We start from the raw sequence: 22,744 nt of genomic DNA, 5'->3' as shown, positions 1-22,744 counted from the left end.
ACTCGAACACACAAATTTAAAAAAAAAAAAAATTCTTAACTTTCAACTGTCTAAGTTTTTACTATTTTAATATTGTGTCTAGTAAGTTTTTTTAGATGAGACATTTTTCAAAAGATTAATAATCTATTTTATACAAAATTGAAAGTATAAAATTTTATTAGATTTTTTTTTTGAAATCTAGATATTTATCATATGCTTGTTAGGCTTACCTACGATTAAGGAATCAACCCCTCCTTTTCAGAGGTGGTTGGCTCAATCTCTTATTCTCATGTTTATTGTACTAAAAAAAAAGTTCTATTAAAGTCGAACTAAAAATTTCAAGTGAACTTTTGTTTTTTCATAAATCAAGTTGTGTGTGACTTATAATTTTTTTCAATGGTAAGTTGAGTGCTAAATCTCATTATTATATTTCAAAAAACAAAAATTCACCGTCTTTTTTTCTTTTAGTTTAACAAGGTTTACGAATCTATGAATTAATAATTTTGATGCTTGTTTGATGATGTCTCTATTTTTCATTTCCAGTTTTTTAGAAATATAAACGTTTGGTAACTATTCAAATTTATTACTGTTGGGAATATGACTAAAATTCATCATTGACTAGATGAGGGGGAAATCGTGAATATATATGCTAGGACAACATTTATATTGATATGAGGTTTTTTGGGTGAAAAACTAAAAGCAAAACCGTGAGATTTAAGCCGAAAGCAAACAATATCATACTATCGTAGAGACATTTGAGAATATCTTTTATCGTTAACATTTGTTTCTTGTTCTCGTTTTCAATTTTTTATAAAAACATAAATAAAAACAAAAACACAGAATTGAAACATTACTAAACCTAAACCAGGAATCAATAATTTTAGTGTGTTTAGTTTATGGGGTTAGATTAGTGTAATTTGAGACTATAAAGTTTTGAGATTATATTTGAGGATAAAATAATTGTGTGTGTGTGTTTTTTTTTTATTTCTTTCCTTTTTTTTTTTTATTTGGGGAATAATCAAAACTTTAAGGAGTTTCTAATTGAGTGATTCAATATTAAGGAGGAGAATTTTATATATTTGGTGGGTAAGATTTCTTTGCTAATTTATATGTAATTTAGAATCTACTTTTTGACTTTGCATGTTTATTTTTATTAATTAAAAATCTCAATTAAATAATAAAATGCAAATGTTTAAATATTAAATATGCAAATTCTAAGATTTCACTATCTCAAATGTAATAAAATCTTGTCAAATAATAATAATAATAATAATACAATTTTGTAAAATATCCAAAATTTACTTGATAAAGTAATCTATAACTAGAGCTGGTGATTTAATTTTTTTAATGTACAAAATTTATATACTTTTGACAAAAATATGGTATAGAAAAGTATTTACCTTTTTCTATGTAACTTAGAAAACAAGTTATTTTTATAAAGACCAAAGGCATTGGAAGTTTTTTTTTTTTTTTTTTTACTGGAAAAGATTTTATTTTTGGGGTAAAATATGGTCTTTTTAGCTATTTTTATACTTAATATTTAAACATTTGCATTTTATTATTATTTAAGTGGCAAAAAAGCTCAAACAAACCATTCTTACCTAAACACTTGAAAAGAAATTGTTACCTGTCGATTAATCATTGAAATGTTACCCATAAGATTTGAATACCAAAAATTGTCAAATTGGAACAAAATAAATTCGAAAAAAATGGTGATTGAGTAATTTAAATTTAATAAATCTAAAATTTCAACTCAAAATTAAACTCCAACAGACAAGAAGTGTTTATAACTTATTTAAATATGGTAAAATGATTATTGATTAATTTAAATAATTTTTTGTGAATTTTTATTTTCATAAAATAAAAAAATATCGATTGACATGATATTTATACAAAATTTGGTATTTATAAAATCATTTTCAAGAGATTTTTAATGGTATAATTTTTCTTCATTAGATATTTAAAATATAGTTGTTTACGGCAAGTTTTGGAGAGGTACACGTGTCCTTCAAAATGGAGTGGTTAGACAAACGGGTCTGTAACAATGATCCTTGACATTGGTGCGATGTCCTGCCTAATGGACTCCGACGATCAAAATAGTAATCAGAATAAAACGTAGCAGAGAGCACCATAGGGAATTAGTCACAGATTTTTCACTTACCTGGTGGTGGTGGCTCTTCCCTTTTATAGGTGTTCATGGCCGGCCAAGGAGGACATTTCGTACGTGGCGTAGTGGTGCTCCTCACCATATGGGATTCAGACGGGAAGGCGAGGGCATTCCTCGTGTACGGTGGTCACCCTGTCACCTGCCAGTCTGTCATCTCTGTAGACTGTCGTCTGCAAGTCGTGGCGCGTCTCCCGTACTGCATGGTAAGTGTGCAGACATCATCTTCTTTACGCGTCTGCGGTCTCCTCACCAATTACTGTCCCTTAGAACTTGACATGCTTCCTGCTCGGATTTCTTCCTTAATACTATTATTTTAAAAAATATATTTTTAAATTATGCTTTTTTATTAGTTTACCTACCATCATAATAAGAAAAGAAAAACCCCTTAGAAGCATACGTGGTATGTTAAATATCTAATTTCAGAATGAATCTAAACTTTGGTTAAGATCATTAATGGAAAAATGAATTATAACAAACTCAAAATAACTTTTTTTATTTAAATCTTAATTTTAACCCCTATTATTTTGGTCTATAAATTTTCAAAAAAAAGTTTCTATTATCTCAAACTTTCATTTTTACTTCATATTTGTCCCTGCACTTTTAAAGGTAAAGAAATTAACAAATTCAATCTTCACCATTATCGTTCCATTAATTGTGCAATATATATGACCCATATGAATTTAGTTTAGCGGTAATTGTAATATGTCTCTGATTAAGAGATCACGAATTCGAATCTCCCCTCTCCACTTTGTACTAAAAAAAATTGTGCAATATATAGATGAATATGTATATTGATATGTTGATGTGAGCTTGGAGCCAAATAAATTGGCTAAGACATTTATTACGTAGCACAATAGCAATTATTAAAACATACTTTATAAGAACGAAAATTAACTTTTACCCCTTCAACTTGACGGATTAAATCAATTTTCAACTGTAAACTTTTAGTTTCATCTAATGCAGTCATAAACTTCACAATTTCTACCTTATATTTTAACTTTAACTTTAACTTTAACTTTAACAATAATTCAACCAATACAGCCATCACAAGACTCACAAATTTCAATAAAAATCTAACTCAAATATTATCTTTTTTGAAAGTCTTATCAATTTCGTACCAGATATATATTTTAAGAATGTACATTTTTTTTTTAACAATTCTTCAAAAGAAGATAAAAATCACAATATTCTTTGAAGATTAAGGTAAAGATTACTATCTAAAAAAATGGATCGTTTTTCCACCCAAAGATTTAAAAAATTAAAGTAAGATTTAAACCAAATATTATAAATATATTATATATTTTTGAGTGTCAATGGAATAATACTTTGATTGAATTTTTAATTTTGAATTTTATGGAAAAGGGCAAAAAATTGTCAATGATTATTATATATTTATCTTGGTATTTGAGTATTTGGCATATGGATGGCATGTGCATAGTTGTTAGAGAGAGAGGGTGTCGGCTAAGAACCAAAAGAGTCACATTCCACAAGATAATTGAGAGTTGCACTTGCAAACTCTTTTTTTTTTTATTCAATTGTTTTTTAATATTTACATTAAAAATTAAAATCTAGATACTATTTTCATTCCTTTTAATTCGTTCAAAACGTTTGTTTGGGTCTCTGTACTTTTAAAACGTGATTATTTTGGTCCGTATTTACAAAATTTTAACACGAATTTTGGAAGTGTTGTGTTGAAATTGCGATCGGAAAAAATTAGATAAAAATAAAATAAAGAGACCAAAATGATCACTATTTTAAAATTAGAGGGACAAAACAAAACATTGCAAAAGTACGTTGACTAAAATAGTTAAAAATTGGAAATGTATGAGCCAAAATCAACATTTTAAAAGTAGAGGGACAAAAGTAGATCAAAATTGAAAGTATAGTCATCGAAATAGTATTTTAATTATATAAAAGAAAAAAAGAAAAGAATTGGCCAACTCACCCTCTTCCCCACTTTGTCCTTTCATAGATATATATTTCAATTTCATTTATTCTTTCTTCTTCTTTTTTTTTTAAATATATTTATTTGTAAATCATTTGAGTAAGGACACAAAGGTCATATGCTTACCACATCCAAACATGTGGTAGATCTAATGGTGGGCTCCATCCAAGCACTTTTTGCACAAAAGCCTTCTTCTTCTTTTTCTCTCTTTCTCTTTTTAATATCCAAATCATCCTATAAATTGTAGCTAGAAATAAATATATTTTTTATTTTCTAGTGTTGGAGTTAAGTTATGTTTAGAAGTTCTTTTAGCATGGCCACACTTTAATTCAAAAGCATTGTGTTTTGGATGACTTTTGTTAAATAAAAACATTTGTTCTACAAACCTTTTTTTTTTAAATTACTAATGTAGACTGTATTTATTATAGTTTTCTAAGTGATTTTAGATAATTAAAAACGTTCTTTTTTTTTTAGAAATTTACAACACAAAATTTTTTTAAAAGGTTGAATTGCTTCAAAAATATATATTTTAGTACAACATGTGGAGATAGAGATTTGAACTCACAATTTTTTGATCGGAGGTAGGTGTCTTGACCAATTAAACTATGTTCAATTTTGGCTTTCGAAAAATGCTTTTCGAATAAACACTTGAGAGATGTGGCTAACGACACTTTTGCAGTAAAATATTTGAAAGATAATCACTAATAAAGATGCGAAAAGAAAGAGATTCTTTAATTAAAAGATATTCAACCTAACTCTAAACATTTGGAAAAAATCAAAACCACTCAAAGTGATGTGTGAAAGAGTTTTTTTTTTCCCCCAAATCCTTGACTTAGAAACATTCAACGCAAGAGAGATATAAGTAAATATTGGAGTAATTTGTTATTTGACTTTTTTTTTCTTACAAATATTTTGGCTAAAAACACTCTGAAAGAAGTATTGGGTGTGCGACCAAAGTCTACTAGATAAGGGAAAGATCATAGGTATATAAATGATGTGCATCAAATACTTAATAATTAAAGTTGGGACGAAGAGGTAGACCAACTTGATAAAATAATTAATAATATTATCCGTATAAACTAACCATCACTAAAAATTTGATAACTATTTTAGTTGTTGACCCGGGCTCATATTGGTTAGGTTTGCAGTTATGAAGTCTAAAAATTGAATAAACAAAAGTGATGAAATTGAAAGGGAAAAAAAAAAGAAAGAAAGATAAGATTAGTAGCAAAAGATTGAGGTGTTCCCTCCAAGGTTGGCAAATTGAAAAATATGAAGAGAAAAAAAATATATATATATATATAAAAAGTCAAACAACATACCAAAAATAAAGGCAATAAATAAGATAATATGAACTCAAATTGATGTAACAATGCATTAAAATTTTCTATTTAATCATCATAACTTTTAGATAAACTGAAAAAATAAACCCTTATCCATATTTAAAAATTAATTCACATTTGGTTTGGAAAAAAACACAATAAAATTCTTTCATTTATTGTACTTTTTTTTTTTTGCAAAGGTATTTATTGTACTTTTTACTAAATAAATAAGCATTAACCAATGTATATAAACTAAATCCAAACAGTTCATTGATTAAAATGGTACAAAATTATTGTTGTCCACGTGGCTGATTCTTCATAATAATTATTAAAATTAAAAGGTACAAAATTAGTTAGAGATAATTAAAAGTCTCTCCTTTCTAAAGTCTTTTTTAATGTTTCTTGAAAAAAAATCTTCAATGTCACTTTTAATTAATATAGCATATAGCATATAGCATAGCATAGATGTTCACTTTGCAACAAAGTATGAACAAAATCAATCAATAATCATAGATTTATATAAAATTAATAAGTTAACAAATCTTAAAGAACGCAAAAACCATTCCAAATAAAAACAATAATGTCGATGTTAAATAGGAAAAGGAATCCCAAAAACAATAGTAGTATATGTGAAAATCGAAATATTAGCTCCACAATTCCCTTTAAATAGTTTCATCTTTCATTGCTGTTTGAGATCAGTGGACGATCAAAATATTAAATGTCAATATTTTAATTTTATGAAAATATCGATAGAATGATGATGTCGATAGATATTTTTCTTTAAAAAATTTAAAAACAAAAAATTCTTAAAAAGTTATTTTAAAATTCACTTAATGTTAATAATATGTCTACGTGATATTTTGTTGATATTTTATTATACTTTGCCTATTTTTCTATACACCATAAAAATGTCTCTTCTGGTTTGTGGCCGGAAAATGATGACTTATTGCTAATGGGGAGAGATCTTTCATTAGGGTTTGATGCTTCTCAACGGGGACCCCAGAATAATAGCTTGCTTGTGGAATCCTTTCTTTAGTATTTGTTTGGGGGTATTCTTGTACAGTTTGACCCTTTCCCTGGCGCACTGTCATCGAATCTACTAGTCCTCCTCAAAGCCAATGGGATAAAATTCCTTGCGAATTCGAGTTTTCCGTAACAATCCAGAAATGTCATGGTTACTCGTATATGCATTCCATCCAATTGGTGCATATAATTTGACGATTTCGATTTTCTTTCTTCGATCCAATTCGTTTTGTCTTCTTTCCGACAGATTTACTCCTATGTCGATGTCAGACTCGTAGATATATATAAATATTGATGAAAATATGGATATATGAATAAAAATTTAATATCCTACCCACGATTTATTCTCAAGATTAAATAGTTTGCAATTGATGAGCTAGAGTTGCTGATGTTCCACATCATTAAATTTAAAAACTCCTTTTTTTTAGTACTTAAAAACTCCATCAATAATTAGAGAATAAATGGATCGGGCATTTTATGGTTGTCTAGATTGAAAGAATCATAGAACTTTTAAATTTTTAAAATATTTAAAATTTCATAATCGATTATAATTAAAGGTAAAATCTTTAAAATTTTAGATTAATTTCAAAACTGAATAAACAATATTTTTATATACTGATTTATTTATTTGTTTTTGGAAAAGTTAATTTTTACAGTTTCCTCCTTTTATCTTTAATATTTTACTTATCCAAGTGCATACCAATTGTTAGGGAGGGAAGAGTATGTCTCTCTACGTGAAAAGAGAAGAGAGAAAGAAAGGGATGAGGTTCCTTACTTGAGAACTCGATAGAACCTTAGAGAAGGTTGAAGTCATGCCACGATGTCGAGGTAACAGCCTCTGACAACCGTCGTCCTATAATGACAGAACTTATGTCGTGTTTCTAGATGAAGTGTTAGATAACTTTCAAATGGGCTTTACCTATCGTCAGTGTAAATAGGAGACAAATGTCATATTTAAGTATAAATATATTGCTAACTTTGTTGACGTGTAATTTTCTTTTGAAGATTCCTCAAAATGAATATATTCTCATCTCGATATCATATTAACTTTCACGAACAACGCCGACTGAAGAAATTTAGACAAAAAAAAAAAAGAATTAGACACAAAAGGAAAAAACGCTAATTAAAAAATTTTCATTTTCCCTTTTATAAGAAAAAAGAAAAATAATAACAATATTAATAATATAAAAAAACGAAAGGTGGGAGGGATCTAATACGGTGGCGGTAGGAATATTCATGGGTTGAATTGGATTGAGTTGAGGCATTTTTTAGACCCAACCTACTTATTTGGTTGTAAATTTATTCAATTCAAACAGTTCTTATTAAATAATAAACCCTACCTAGCTCAACCATAAAATATTTGGGTTGGGTTGGTTCAGGTTATTCGAATTATAATTTCAAAATATTGTATAATATAAAAAAGTAAAGGATAATATCTCAGACATTCATTACATATTATATAACATTAAATCAAGATCCGAAAGTTGATATTTATTTGCACACCCGAAAAGCTTTGGAATGTAAATAATACATGAAGAATTGTTGAGTGAAATAAAATTAAAATAAATTTAACTATACATAATTTCATGGTAAGTGAATTTATTTTAAAAGAAAACTTAAGTTATACGACGGTGGGAAAGAAATGGTGATTTAACTTTAAGAGTCGAAATTGGGGGCTATGGTCAACGCTTCTTGTTTGACCTTTGAAAAAGAACATTGTGGAAAAATAGGAACCACGTGCGTTGGTGGACTCGAATCGCAAGAGTCTAGTTTCAATCGTGACCGTCCAATTCAAGGTAAACAATTATCTAGCTATTAAATTTTCATACTTCCACTATATATTTACATATGTTAACCAATCTGACATTGATATATAAAAGATAAATTAACATTTTCGTTGTATAACAAATATATAAATAAAGTACAAAAGAATATCAATAAATTATTATTGATGTTAACATACTATTTAAATATTTTCGTATTAACATTTTTATAAAATAATATTATAATTGTTTTAGCATATTCAAAATCATAGATGTCATCTAATAATGGTAATAATAAAAGAGACATGCCACAATTTAGTTAAAAATATTTGAATTTTTTAATATTAAAATTTGAGGGACTAACTTAGAAATTGAGATAAAAGGTAAGCATCATAACTATATTTTAACACTAAATAAAATTTGTTCTTATTTTAGGTGAATTTTACCATTCTTCTCTAAATTATTTTTCACCCACCTAGTTTCTCTTAATTTATACTAAACCCTAAATCTTAATATATCCACCAATCATAATCAACCAAGTAGACAACCAAGAACATGATATTTAACTAAACTATACGGATTGGATTAAAAATTTTAAAGTAATTGGTCAAAATTGGACAAAATTATTAAATGAAGACACCGTAATATTGCTACTTATTAATTGTTATTGTTGGATAAATATTCAAAATTTGCATGTCCTGATATTGAATTGAATACAAATTCAAAATAAATTAGATAATTTCTCTCTCATATGTCAACTAAACAAAAGAAAAAAGAAAAAAGAAAAAGAGGCAGCCTCCTCCAATAATGGGTAATTTAATAAAAGGGAGTAAAAATGTAATAAATGTTAGAATTCGAATACTATGATAGGATTAATTATTTGAGGCCCTAAGAAATTATTTGAGGTTTGAGGAAAGGACAAACGTGGTCGTGTGGAAAATTTACGCATGGGGAAATTTTTTTGCCATTTTGTTTAAAAAATATCATATTCTTTCTACAGTTTTAACAATTTATTGGATACTTAAAATACCTACTGATTAATTTTTCGTTAATATTTTTTATTTGACGTAATGAGTGGCAATTAACATCTCGATTTTGTCATAAACGTTTTATTTTTTCCTATCGTCACTAAAGTTTGCTTTTTAATTGTCCACTTGATTTTGTCATCATCTTTCTTTTAAAACTATGGTTCTTCACATTTTTCTCTATTTTTTTTACTTAATCAATGTAAGTTTCTCTATTAATTGTCACGTTATTTCAAATTGAGCCACATTCAACTCTCATTTCAAAATATTAACACAATCGACTAATTGATTCTCAATTGATTCATGGTGGGTTTAAGACGAAGTTTGATTAAACATTAAGTTGTGTTGTTTCAAACAAAAGGAAGAGACTGAATAACGTATTAATAGATATCGAATCGCTTTACTAAGCTTCATCTACTATAAATTTTTCTGTGTGTGGATGAGGTACTTACCCTACTGTATGTACGATATTTATTGATCTCTGAGATTTAGATCCCCCAAAACATTCCTTTAGCTTAGAGACTAAAACGTATGGCTATCTTTCGCTCTAAAGAAATGAGTGCTTAACCGATATTTTTGGAATGGTTATAAAAAGCCAATCACATTGTTTTAACTTCGAAATAAGAGGACTATTTTTTTTTCAAAACAAATAGAAAAGTTTGATGATATTTTCTGTAATTTACCCAATTAAAAAAACACGAAAGTGGGACCCACTAAGTGATTAATGAGGTTCGTTAGGAAGTGGGACCCACTGTCGACTTTAAATGTCAGGTGTTGCTGCCTCCCTCTGTGGGACCACAATCGGTCTCTTCCTTTCATGTAATTACAATTTTACCATTACATTTTTAAAATTAATTTCTTTTCCTTTTATAAATAAAATGAAATAAATCTAGAGATGGATAATTCCAATGGATTTTTTTAAGGGTAAAATATATTTTTGGTCCATGAGGTCTAAGCTATGTATCTACTTGATTCCTAAAATTTCAAAATTAACACTTTTAGACTCTGAGGTTCGAGATAAGTGTCTAATTGGTCATTGAAGTTTTAAAATGAACACTTTTGATCCTGAAGTCTAAGAAATAGTTCTTAATGGTTCCTGATTTTTATTTACTGTTAATCAACTAATATTAAAATGACGTGGCGAATTGCAATTAAATTGTTCATTGTAGTTGATCATGTGGCAAATTATATTAATTAAATAATATATGTGAAGGTGATAGTACTCTCTCTCTCCTCTCCTTATCTCTTCGTCCCTCTTTCTCCTACCCTTTTTCGGGAACCACCATGTCTTTGTCGCCACCTCCGTCGGCCATTCATACCAGACACATATCATTTAACTAATATAATTTATCACATCAGCAACTATAATAACAATTTAATTGCAATTTGCCACGTCACTTTAATATTAGTTAATTAACAGCAAAAAAAAAAAAAAAAAAAACTCAAGGACCATTTAGAACTATTACTCAAACTTCAGGATCAAAAGTGTTTATTTTAAAACTTCAGGGACAAAGTTGACAACTACTTTAAACCTCAAGGATAAAAAATGTTCATTTTGAAACTTCAAGGACCAATTAGACACCTATCTCAAACTTTAGGGACCAAAAATGTTCATTTTGAAACTTTAGGATCAAGTAGACACCTACCTTAAACCTCAGGGACCAAAAATGTATTTTGCCCTTTTTTTAGTAATGTTTTAATTGAAACTTATTCCAAATATATATCAACTCCCAAACTATTTCTAAGAATTATGCTTGGAAAATGATAGATCGTCTCTTATGCCACCTCACCGTTTCCGAGTTGCATTTTTAAAAATGAAAATGAAGGGACCAAAATTAAATGATGCATTTTTAAAACGACAAGGACCAAAGAGAACATTGAAAGCACAAAAATTAAAATGAACCAAAGTTAAAAAAAGAGAGGCAAAAATAGATATATATAAAGACCAAATGAGCCCAATCTAAAAATATATTATCTAATTTGTGGGTACCGGTCTGCCCTACTCTTCATTGATACTTTGTCCAATTTTCAGGCAAGAGAGCATTTCAAAATGGACACCGTAAATTTGAAGAAACTAAGAATTCAGGTCAAAAGTGTTGGATTTTGGTAAAATATTGGAATGAGAGTTGTCCGAAGAATACAAGGATAAAGTGTGCTCGAAGTGATAGAAGATGTCCCATATTAGAAAGGTACGAGGAGGGAGTGTGTTTCAACTACTATAAAAGGAGTCCATGACTTTGGATTTTAATCATCTCAATAGAAATATTTTATGCTTGTTATACAAACTCTAATTAATTGAGCGGTATTTACTTTGAGAAAGTGTTTTGTGTAATTAGGATTGAGGAGAGAAATCTGTGTGATTGTAAAAAAAAATTCACATAGTGGATTTTTTCTCGTGACAAATGCATGCACAATAGCAATGGCATTGACACCCAAAATGTGGTCCTGTTTCTTAATTTAAATCCAAAGGCAGCTGAAGGAGTTGTAATTTGAAGCTCTTATTCTTCTCTGGGTATAGATGAAGCTACATGACACAATATTTTTGTTGGATGCCACCAAAGTCATGAGTATTTATGAGTGGCCCAAAACGTTTTTATTTGGCTCGTACTCTTTACGATAGAATCTAAAAATAAAATAATGCAGACGTTTAAATTCAAAGTGATCAATATCATATCCATACCCTTATAAAGATATGGAAAGACCCTGCGTAGACGAAATCTTTAGATGTTGAATAAGAAGTAACTAGCAATTAATCATGTGAAGTTGTGGTTGAATGATCTATGATGATGAACAAAAAAACGGTGGAGAGCCCGGATTATCCCAAAAAATATCATACCACTGTAAAAATACATAGAGCGTCGAATTAATAAGACTTAGAGACATCTCACTCTCTATCTTTATTATTTTAGTATAATAATAATAATTAATTTGTGTTATATATTCATCTAGATGAAATTCGAATGTCCAACGGATAGCAATGTGAGTTTTGACATCCGTTGAGATACTCATAAATGAATTAAATTTATCCAATATGCATAAATGAAAATGAAAATGGGTTGAGTGGTGATTTATTATCCTTAAATGGTATTAGAGTCGAAGGTCTTGTGTTCGAACTCCCATTCCCAGAGTTACATGTCTTTTCTTGTACTCATTTCCAATATATTCCAAAACATAAATAAAAAGATTGTTTGGATTAGAATACCCCAAACACCCAATTATTTCGATGAAAGGGGGAGACATTTTTTTAAAAATTATTCGTTCCCGTTTTAAGTCCTAAATCTGATTTAAATTTGAATCGTCTCGAGATTTAACTAACCAACACAATAAGCCATTTAATAAAACCTAACCAATTTTGAAGTGCACGAACAAAAGTTCAATAACTAAATCATTCTTAGCAAATGGTATTTTGAATATTAGTAATCTCTCCATTTTATAAAATACAGATTCCTTTCTTGTAAATGAAAGAAAGAATAAGCTGAACAAGCTTAGCACTTTAACGCTTCTTATCGATCCATAAAATTTCTCATACTTTTGAACTTGATTGTAAAAAATTTAAAAAGCACTCTTATAAATTAAACACACTCAAAACAACACTAACACAAAACCAAACAAAAAAACACTTTTAATCCTCTCTAAGAACTGTAAAAACATGTCAAACAGTCACCTAATCCATCTTATCAATTTTCGAATTTGTTCCCATCTAACTTTCCATTCGAAACTCCGTAAGAGTTCATAATTTTACTGAAACGTTAATTGGATATCCCATAATAAACTCAGCACAAGAAGTCTAAATTTCAACAAATCCATCAGAAAACAAGAGAGAATGAATTCCTACAACTTCAAATCCATTCGCCTTAAATTGTATCTCTAAATCCTTGGAGCAAAAGAAAAAAAAAACCCATTAAAACAAAAATCCAGTCCTCTTCTCGTGATCATTTGAGAAGGCTTTAACCAAACATATTTTCACAGATCTTGGACACTCAAACCTGGAAAAGCGGAAAAATAAACTTCAGCTTCTCATCAATATTCAGTTTACTGAGCAAGAAATAATGAATTCAGAAATAATGGCATAATCAGACCAACATAAGAAATTAGTGAGAGAAGGCATACACAGAAAAATTAGTGAGAAAATTTTTACATTGAGCATGCTACTGAGGAAACACCCGTATATAGAGGCTAGTGAGCACAGAGAAGCTGGTGAGGAAACCTCTATGAAAGAGAGATGCTAGTGAGGAAATGTCTATGCACATCGAAGCAGTGAGGAAACATCTATGCACATATGCACATAGAAGCCAGTGAGGAACGGCTATGCACAGCACATAGAAGCCAGTAAGAAACGTCTATGCACAACACATAGAAGCCAGTGAGGAACGTCTATGCACAGTACATAGAAGCTAGTGAGGACTGAGGAAACGTCTATACACAGCACATAGAAGCTAGTGAGGAAACATCTATGCACAACACATAGAAGCTAGTGAGAAAACGTATATGCACAACACATAGATGCCAGTGAGAAAACATCTATGCACATCACATAGATGCCAGTGAGGAAACGTCTATGCACATCACATAGATGCCAGTGAGGAAACGTCTATGCACATCACATAGATGCCAGTGAGGAAACGTCTATGCACATCACATAGATGCCAGTGAGGAAACGTCTATGCATATCACATAGATGCCAGTGAGGAAACGTCTATGCACATCACATAGATGCCAGTGAGGAAACGTCTATACCCAGCACATAGAAGCTAGTGAGGAAACGTCTATGCACAGCACATAGAAGCTAGTGAGGAAACGTCTAGAGAAGCTAGCGAGAAAATGTCTATAGAGAGAGAAGCTAGCGAGAAAAGCCCTACAGAGATAAACTAGTTTGAAAACATCAAAGCAGAGAGAAACTAGTGAGGACATATCTAATGTGGAGAGAAGTTAGAAGAAACAAGGTGGTGAGAAAATTTCTATGAAGTTAGTGAGAAAAGCGTATTTTAGGAAATAAAGGATTGCATAAAGCAGATGATAAAAGCTCAGTCAAATATAAAAATACTTTGTGAAATACTTTTAACCATTTAAAAGTACTTCCAATCATACTCTAAAGAAAGTTGCAGTTGTAGTAAATCAAAAGTTAACCTGGTGGAAGAGACTGCTTCAACTTGTCTGCCTTCTCAGAGTCAAAAACACACAGAGTATAAAGATATTTGGAACATCGAACTTTGAACTTGACGACATCTTTGCTCCTCTTGATTTTCACAGAGCGTGCATCCTTCCTTCTGGCAGTGAGAAGGAAATCTTTGATCTCGTGAATTTGCTTCGGCTGCACATCGAAATACAAAACAAGAGGATCAAGAACCAATAATAATAAGGGTGTTTGGGAGTGATACCCAAAATCACTCTTGCCATTGTCAAAAACACTTCCCTTTCCATCGATCATGTTCGGCAAATTTAAAAATTGATTTCCAGAAAGTTTAAAATCATTTAAATTGATCTTTAATGTATCACTTGAATGGTGATTTTGAAAAATCAATTATACTTCAATCTACTTTTCAAAATCACTTATTCTACCAAACACACCCTAAAACACAGAATATAAGACGTGTACAAATGAGAGAAACCACACAACAGTCACAGAACAAAAAAGAAAATCCACATCTCAAACAGTAATGTTTAATATACCCCTTGGTGCTAAACAGAAAAAAAAAAAGAAAATTCAAGCAAGGAAACATCATATTTCAATCTCCATAGAGTGAAAATCTAACGAGTAATGATATACCTACTCAGAACACTCAATAAAACAGATAAACAGAAGCCAATGACAAATCAAGATGACCAATAATCATAGCAGAGGCATGAGAGGGATCACAATACCTTGACCACCATATCAAGTTTAAGTTCAAAGAAAAAACTAGAATTTTTTACCAAATAAAATGAATTCACTTGTCCTCCACAAGAAATTGAAGATCCCACTTTTACTCTACCAAAAAGTCGAAGATTAGGAATTGAAGATTTTACTCGTACTCTACCAAAGAAAATGAAGACTTCACTCGTACTCTTACCCAAAAAAAAAAAAAAATAAATAAAAAATTGAAGACTCACTTACCCTCTACCAAAGAAATTGAAATTGAAGATTTTACTTGTACTCTATCAAAAAATTTGAGATTTCACTTAAACTCTACCAAAGAAAAGAAACTGATAAGTACATATTTCTAAGAAGTTTACATCCTACATCTCAAAATCAGCGATTCAACAATCTAAAAGCCCTAATTGGATGAAATCAGCCATTAAACTATCAGAATCCATGGATAAATCTTCCAATAGAGTTAGGGTTTGAGTGGTACCATTGTTGTCGAAGTACAGAGAAGCCGTGAAGTTGCTGATTAAGAAGGCTGAAACCCTAGTTCTGAGCAACTCGTATTTATAGGGCTGATTCCTTGGGGCGGGACGGGGCGATGGCTTAATTACCTTTTTATCCCTCTCCACTATCTTGATTAGGATAACAAACGGGTAATTGGGATTTTTGACTCTTTTCAATAACTATTCTGGATTTTTGACCCCTTTTTATTTTACTTATTCATGACCCATCCACCTCTGTTTTCTGGCCTCTCTCCTTATTTTACCATGTAAATTGACTAAATTGCCCTCATTTCATAATAAATGCATTTATGATATAATAAATTTCCCACCAACCCACCAACCACCAACTTAACAATTTTCACTTTGTTTTTTCAACTCCAAATCACCACACACACGCAAGTCACGTTTTTTTTTCCAATACTCAAGATTTTCTCCACGTGATTATTGGCCCACATCATCCAATCGATCGGTCCCCACATAATCCGTTATCTCGAATCCATTGTTTTCACAATATAGGTATGTCCATTTCATCATTTTAGAATATTGTACTTCTTCAAACTTGTAATGATACGAAATTTTATCATTTTTCTAGAAAAAACGTTATTTTACGGAAAACATAAATGAAGTTTAGAATTTATGTTGGACCGGGATTGGTACCGGGATGGAATTTAGAACTGGGTTTGAGACCGAGATAGAAGGTAAACTCAAGCCCGGTCCTTCATGTCCAGATACGACCGGGACCGGGACCGAGATGGGGATAAAATTGGGTAGACCGGGATAGGGTTGGGACCGGGATAGGGATTGGGACCGGGACCGGGACCGAGACCGGGATACGGATTGTGACCAGGATAGGGACTGGGACCGGGACCGAGACCATGTAATATAAATCTTGAATTTTTCTTGTTTGTTTGTAAGTTTATTGATTTGTATTTAATTATAGTGTTTTGGTCTATTTGCAGGATGCCTCGTGTTTTTATATCATTCGGTGGAGAATGGAAAGATATTGAAAAGGATTACGTGGGTGGTCGTACAAGAGGATTGACTGTGGATAGTAAAATCACCTATGCTGAATTTCTAGGACATGTATGTAGGCTAAGTAGTATAAATCCATTACAAGAAGATATCATAATTAGACGTGTATATAATTTTAAGGTGAAAGTTTGTGTAATGGAAATAACTGACGACGATGACCTGACTTTCTTCTTGACTGGTGAAGATGTCTCTGAATTGCCGCTATACATATCTACCATGCCAAAGAAGGTACATCAGAATGAACCGTACATGCCTTCTTTCTCATATTATTTAGGCCAACACTTGTCCAATGTTCCTATTACCTCAGCTTGTGCCCCCCATTTGCGAGACCCTTATTTCCGAGACCCTCATTTTCAAGTCCGTCGGTTCCGTCCTCGTCGTCGAACCCCTCTTCTTCCCACCCTCCACCCCCTACTTTGGTCATATTAGTCCTGATATAGCATCTCTCACACCGTTAGGGTCAGATGTTGTTCCTTGTAATTTGGGAGATGATAGGGCATATGATTGGGATGTGCTTGAATTGTGGAATGGATGTGAAAATTTGGATGAAGATAGTGATGAATCATATCGTCCAATGACCGACATGGAAGAAGGAGACGACGAAGGGGAATATGGAAATGAGCACGCCAGTGATCGACTTGATGTGCAACATGAGCATGAAGAGGTAAGAATTCATGATACAATGGCTGAATATCCTGTAGATGCCGTCCATGAAACGACAAGCAATAGACTCACCGGTCAGTCAAAAGCTGATAGATTGCAAGCCATGGTCCAATCGGCTGGGACCAATGATGTTAAGAAGGGTGACGTATTCGACTCGAAGAAGGAACTAGTTATGAAAATGCATTTACTTGCATTGCGGAAGAACTTTCAGTTTCGAGTGAAGAAGTCTATGCCGGAACTATACTTGCTACGATGCGTCGATCCTACTTGCACGTGGCGACTTAAAGCCACTAAGATTAGAGATTGCAACCTGTTTAAGATAAAAAAATATATCGCAGTCCACTCTAAGTGCAATGGTGCCCTTATGAAACAGGATCATCGTTAGGCGAAGAGTTGGGTGGTCGGTCATCTAGTACAATCAAAGTTTACTGATGTTTCTCGCACGTACAGGCCGAAGGACATCATCCAAGATATTCGTGAGGAGTACGGTGTAAATATGAGTTATGACAAGGTCTGACGTTCGAGCGAAGAAGCACTCCGACTTATCAGAGGGGATCCATCTTCATCGTACGAGCTACTACCCACTTATGGGGAAGCCGTGAAAATCATGAACCCAGGTACTATATTTGAATTGGAGTTGGATGATAGCAAGTACTTCAAATATGTCTTTATGGCCATGGGTCAATCAATTAGAGGTTTTATGTGTTGCATTCGACCAGTTTTGGTTATTGACGGGGCACACCTTAAAAGGAAGTACGGAGGTGTATTACTATCTGCTTCTGTTGTTAATGCGAATAACCAAATATACCCAGTTGCGTTTGCAATAGTCGGGAGTGAGAGCGTCGCATCATGGGTATGGTTTATGACTCAATTGAAGAGTGTTGTCGACACCGTTCAGAATTTGGTCTTCATTTCTGATCGACATGCCAGCATTTGTAAAGCGATTGATGAGATATTTCCTACTGCATTTCATTGCTTTTGTATACATCATCTAAAGATGAACTTGTTGGCCAAATTTAAAACGCTTGCGCTGGAGGCATTATTTTTTAAGGCTGCGAAGGCATTTCGCGAGTCATATTTCAATGAGAACTAGGTCCAACTGTGCGCACACCCAGGAGTTAGGGAATATCTAGAAGCTATAGGAAAGGAACGATGGGCTCGCTGCTTTCAGACGAAACTAAGATACTCACAAATGACCACTAATATTGTAGAGTCCGTTAATGCCCTTTTCAGGCATGCACGTAAGTTGCCAGTCACCGCATTACTTGATCATATCAGAGGTGTGTTGCAGAGGTGGTTCTACGAACGTCGGACGCTTGCTTCTTCACGTCAGAGTACGTTGTCTGACTACGCAGAGGAAATGATTGCCGAAGCTTCGGATAATGCACGGAGACACATTGTTATGAACATCGACCAGTTTAATTTTGAGGTACGCGACGGGAACCTCAATGAGGACGTTGACTTGCAAACGCAGACGTGTACTTATCGGGAGTTCGATTATTTTAAAGTCCCGTGCTCCCATGCTATTGCTGTAGCCAGTTCTCGTAGCATAAATCCGTACACACTATGCGATGAGGCGTACACGGTCAACAGCTGGATGTTGGCATATGCAGAACCAATATTTCCAGTGGGTTCATCCTCAACATGGAAGAGTTCTCCGGGGTTTGTGAATATCGATGTTCAACCACCGAAGAAGGTCGTTAGGGTTGGACGGCGACAGACGGTGAGGATTCCTTCCACAGGCGAGGTCCGTCCACCGCGCAAGTGCAGTCGATGTGGTACGTCGGGACACAATCGTAAAACTTGTCGCGAACCACTAAATACTGTGTAGCAATATTATGGCTATTTACGTTGTAATATGTAGACATTTATGTACCTCAAACAAAAATTTATTAAGACTAATACATTGTATTTTGGTAGATATGAATAGGTAGCTTCTACCAACACAAAATAGGGTCTGCGAGCCCACATTTGTACAACATATTGACGACGAAATAAACAAATGTTACTTTGAGTCAAAGTGTCCATCTTTGACCCAGTTACATCGTACTCGAAAAATCTAACACAAAATATGCCGCAATATGTGAACCCGGCTTACTGAGGTACAGTACATCTTCGGACCCTTCATGGCACCGTGGGTAGGTTAGGCCGAAGTGCGAGCATCCCGCTCCAATGAAGAATCACCGGGATTATCGTGCACATTGGCTTGAGCGCCTTCTCGAGATCCTCTAATGGGGTGATCACTTGCAGTGAGTCCCATACGGTTAAATCACCCTCCACAAGATCAATCCCGATCATGACCTACTGGTTGCCGCCAATATTCATCGGCGTGTACACGATATCGGCCTCGCTCCATGGGGTGTCGTAGTCCGATTGTCGTCCAAGCACGTACCGAAAGATGGTACGTTCTTGCCTCCAATCATACGTACATTTCGACGGCAGGACATCCGGCTTCATGGCTGCATATGGCCCGTCTGTTCGTCGTAGCAAGTTCTGCAAAGAGAAAAACCCCCACAAACGTCATTCACGTATCGAAGTAATATCGTTCGTTACATACATGGGTGAAAGGTAAGCCAATCTTACGGATAGAAGTACGTCGCCTATTGCGAATCGCACACGCAATAGATGTTTACACTTCTCAACCTTCCTCGCCGTTAGCATCATGAGCGAGTCGATATACTGCATGTGACATTATAAAAAGTATAAGTCTATAATTAAAAACGACTTTGCTGCTTCTAAACTTCACTAACCTCGTCGTCGAGTTGAAACTGAGGATCCAGGAGCAGTCCAAACCAACTCTTATATTTTATCGCGACTGACGTTGAACGGGAATTGCCGTCGATTGATGGGTCGTCCATCCATTTCTAGAACCCCTCGTCCAGGAGCGGTGGGATGGGGCATGTAGGGTCGTATGATTGAACTTTGATACCACGTTGGCCGGTGGGCGTGTATATGGCCCGCAACTTCCACGGATATTTCAACTTCCGAAGACCCTGGCCAAGTGGGCCTTCAATAAATTCAGGTTCAACCTGAAACAAGTATAAAGAAAGTTCAATACAACACTTAATGACATCGGAGTTTGGGTTCGACGTTGGAGTTACCTTAACGACGGCCAGCTGTGGAGTTCCTCCATGTGATAAGGGTAGGGGTAGACTTTCTGTCCTATCCGTTTGCTTTCTCGGTGGCCCTGCGGGTTGCGGTGTCGGTACGTTAACCATCCGCCCCTTACTTGCCTCTCTGTCACTAGCGCACCCACCTAGAGTAATATCCTAAAAATGGACGAACATTTACTTTAAGTAAATAAAGGTAGGTTAACGTAAGCCAGTTAGTATCGTTACAGAAATACCTCAATTACGTCGACCGGACCAGGGTGGCCAACTGAGAACTCCTTGGTAGCTCCAACAATGGTAGGAGTGTGATCCATCTCCACGTCAGGCTCGCTGCTTTCGGCGGGTTCTTCACAATTTTTCGGATCCTCGTCCATCCTCTGCTCTTCCCCTGCCTTCAGCTCCTCCCCTGTCTTCGGATCCTCATCCATGTCCGTATCCTCCTCATCACGCCCAATCGGATCACGTCCGCCCGAAGAACCATCCTGATCCGGCCCACCGCCTCTTCTTTCAAATTTATTATGGCCCTTCGACATAACCTACGTAATAAAAATTATAAACATACGGATGTGAACAAGAAATTCAGATAATACAATAACCCTTACCTTTGTTAGCCTCTTCATATACTTCTTTATGTCCTTTAGGTCAGTCGTCATGCTCGTCAGAGTTGTCTCAATGGCTGTCACTCTGTCGCCGAGCCTCCGCAGTTCCCGACTCCACTTATGCTTCGACTTCTTCTTCTTCTTCTTCGTCCCTTTCTGTGGCAACAATTGATCTTGTCCTCCATCGTTTCCTATAATATCTTCTGTTGCATGATCAACCACTAGGGAAGCATCCTCACCAATAATATCTTTTGCTACATCATCGAGCTCAACTGGATCCCCAACCTCACCAGTAACGGGAGACTTCTAAGCGGTGGAAGTAGAAGCCAGTGGTTCTGTAGCAAGTTCTGTGGGTGCAGGAGGTCCGACAGGGGCCACCGGTGGATGCATAACGCGAGCCATGTGCTGTCGTTCGACATCAGTTGACAGCAAACGAACTACAACCTTCGACTGTATAACACAAATAGTTAGGTTAATTTTAATATTAAATACTAAAAACAATAAGAACATTTTGGGACTCACCTTGGGATTCTCGAAGACCTCTCGCTCCAAAACATTAAAAGCATGCGAATAGGTGCAGGACCATCTAAGTAGACGAGGAATAGCATCGTCATTTAGCCTCAATGCTACTCGAGTCGACAAGGTTGATATTGTCTCGTATGCCCAAACCTGTAGTCACGTCAAGTTAGACCCTACAGTATTTCACAGGTACATAACTACATAATAAATTACATTTAAATTTCACTGACCTGAAAAGCGTATGGAAACCCATACAAGCTATACGTCTCAACATGGTTGGAGTCCATAGCGACCTTCTGTTTGTACGCCTCGACCTTGTCCTTCAGAGCGTTCTTCAAGTTCCAGAGAGTCCTTTCAAAGATCATTGAACTCCAGTCATAATTACAGAAAACTTTCCACCGATCCACAATCTCAAGGAGGCTCGTGTCCATTTCCTGCTTCCCTTCCTTGCCCATCATGGCAAGCTCTATGAAGTACACTATAGCAACCTTCACAGCGTCCTCATCATTTTCGAATGTGTGTTCTAAAAAATTTTCTCCAACTCCGAACACTTCACACTCGCCTTGTCTTCAAAATACAGAATCCTAAGTCTTCGGTTACGAACATCCTCATCTACCCTATTCATGGTGTGTCTAGGACCGGTTATTAGGTCGAACTCCCGCTTCCCAAAAGAGACCCTATTCCCGAATAGGTTAAAACTAATGAGGTCCTCTCTAGGTTCCTCCACCTTTCTAAGCAACAGGTGATGGAGCAACGGACCGTTAAATACGACGTTCGTCCCTAAAATCGGACCAAAACATGTTTGACTAAACATGTCTAACTGAGAGGGAGTTAACCTAGTCTTAAGACGAGAAGAGGTTTTCCCTACGTGAGCGAGGTTTGACAGCGCGGCCGGAAACCAGTCGTCTCGGTTGATCTTAAGTGTCATACTCATGTCTCCTGTAACAAAACAAAACAAAATTGATTAAATATGTTGTCGATTCCATATCGGGCTTCTTCCAACTTAGAAACGAACCGGGTGAATCCTGGGATGGAATCCAGAAAGGAAATCCCAGAAGGATGGACTTTCTGGAATCCATCTCGGGCCTCATTCCGGTCCATTTCGAACCGGGATGAGGCCTGAGATGGAACCCAGAAAGTCTTTCTGGATTCCATCTTGGGACTCATCCCGATTCGAAATGGACCGCGATGAGGCCCGAGATGGATTCCAGAAAGTTCATTCGGGCCTCATCCCGGTTCGAAATGGACC

General features: G+C 34.3%; 3 protein-coding genes across 3 annotated transcripts; 1 reads left to right on the top strand and 2 right to left on the bottom strand.

The window, feature by feature from the left end:
• Positions 1 to 12,929: 12,929 nt before the first annotated feature.
• Positions 12,930 to 15,711, bottom strand: LOC111014742 (large ribosomal subunit protein eL38z/eL38y). The gene is made up of 3 exons (XM_022289550.2): positions 15,557 to 15,711; positions 14,352 to 14,535; positions 12,930 to 13,210 (listed from the first exon to the last, which is right to left on the bottom strand). The coding sequence occupies exons 1-3, from the start codon at positions 15,557 to 15,559 to the stop codon at positions 13,188 to 13,190; spliced, it is 210 nt and encodes a 69-aa protein (XP_022145242.1). The 5' UTR covers positions 15,560 to 15,711; the 3' UTR covers positions 12,930 to 13,187.
• A 2,748-nt stretch (positions 15,712 to 18,459) lies between these two features.
• LOC111023087 (uncharacterized) lies at positions 18,460 to 19,098 on the top strand. The gene has a single exon (XM_088126597.1). It carries the CDS (start codon positions 18,460 to 18,462, stop codon positions 19,096 to 19,098), a length of 639 nt encoding a protein of 212 aa, XP_087982723.1.
• Positions 19,099 to 19,148: 50 nt separating this feature from the next.
• Positions 19,149 to 22,507, bottom strand: LOC111014620 (uncharacterized). The gene is made up of 8 exons (XM_088126682.1): positions 21,726 to 22,507; positions 21,499 to 21,645; positions 20,980 to 21,426; positions 20,614 to 20,913; positions 20,369 to 20,536; positions 20,018 to 20,296; positions 19,851 to 19,946; positions 19,149 to 19,760 (listed from the first exon to the last, which is right to left on the bottom strand). The coding sequence occupies exons 3-6, from the start codon at positions 21,028 to 21,030 to the stop codon at positions 20,132 to 20,134; spliced, it is 684 nt and encodes a 227-aa protein (XP_087982808.1). The 5' UTR covers positions 21,031 to 21,426; positions 21,499 to 21,645; positions 21,726 to 22,507; the 3' UTR covers positions 19,149 to 19,760; positions 19,851 to 19,946; positions 20,018 to 20,131.
• Positions 22,508 to 22,744: the final 237 nt, after the last annotated feature.

The sequence above is a fragment of the Momordica charantia genome (genome assembly GCF_013281855.1).
Source record: "Momordica charantia cultivar OHB3-1 chromosome 7 unlocalized genomic scaffold, Mcharantia_2.0 BLBB01000007.1, whole genome shotgun sequence".
NCBI classification, from domain to species: domain Eukaryota; kingdom Viridiplantae; phylum Streptophyta; class Magnoliopsida; order Cucurbitales; family Cucurbitaceae; genus Momordica; species Momordica charantia.
The sequence above is the reverse complement of the archived record's forward strand: the minus strand, read 5'-3'. Positions and strand labels throughout refer to the sequence as shown.

What these genes read in the sequence shown, in the direction of transcription:
- LOC111014620 (XM_088126682.1), bottom strand. Translation starts at nt 21,030, where the DNA reads ATGACGACTGACCTAAAGGACATAAAGAAGTATATGAAGAGGCTAACA. An exon ending in GTCCGGTCGACGTAATTGAG is followed by an intron (nt 20,537 to 20,613) that starts GTATTTCTGTAA and finishes GTCCATTTTTAG; the next exon opens with GATATTACTCTAGGTGGGTG. An exon ending in CACAGCTGGCCGTCGTTAAG is followed by an intron (nt 20,297 to 20,368) that starts GTAACTCCAACG and finishes TACTTGTTTCAG; the next exon opens with GTTGAACCTGAATTTATTGA.
- LOC111014742 (XM_022289550.2), bottom strand. An exon ending in GAAGCAGTCTCTTCCACCAG is followed by an intron (nt 13,211 to 14,351) that starts GTTAACTTTTGA and finishes CCGCTTTTCCAG; the next exon opens with GTTTGAGTGTCCAAGATCTG.
- LOC111023087 (XM_088126597.1), top strand. Translation starts at nt 18,460, where the DNA reads ATGACCACTAATATTGTAGAGTCCGTTAATGCCCTTTTCAGGCATGCA.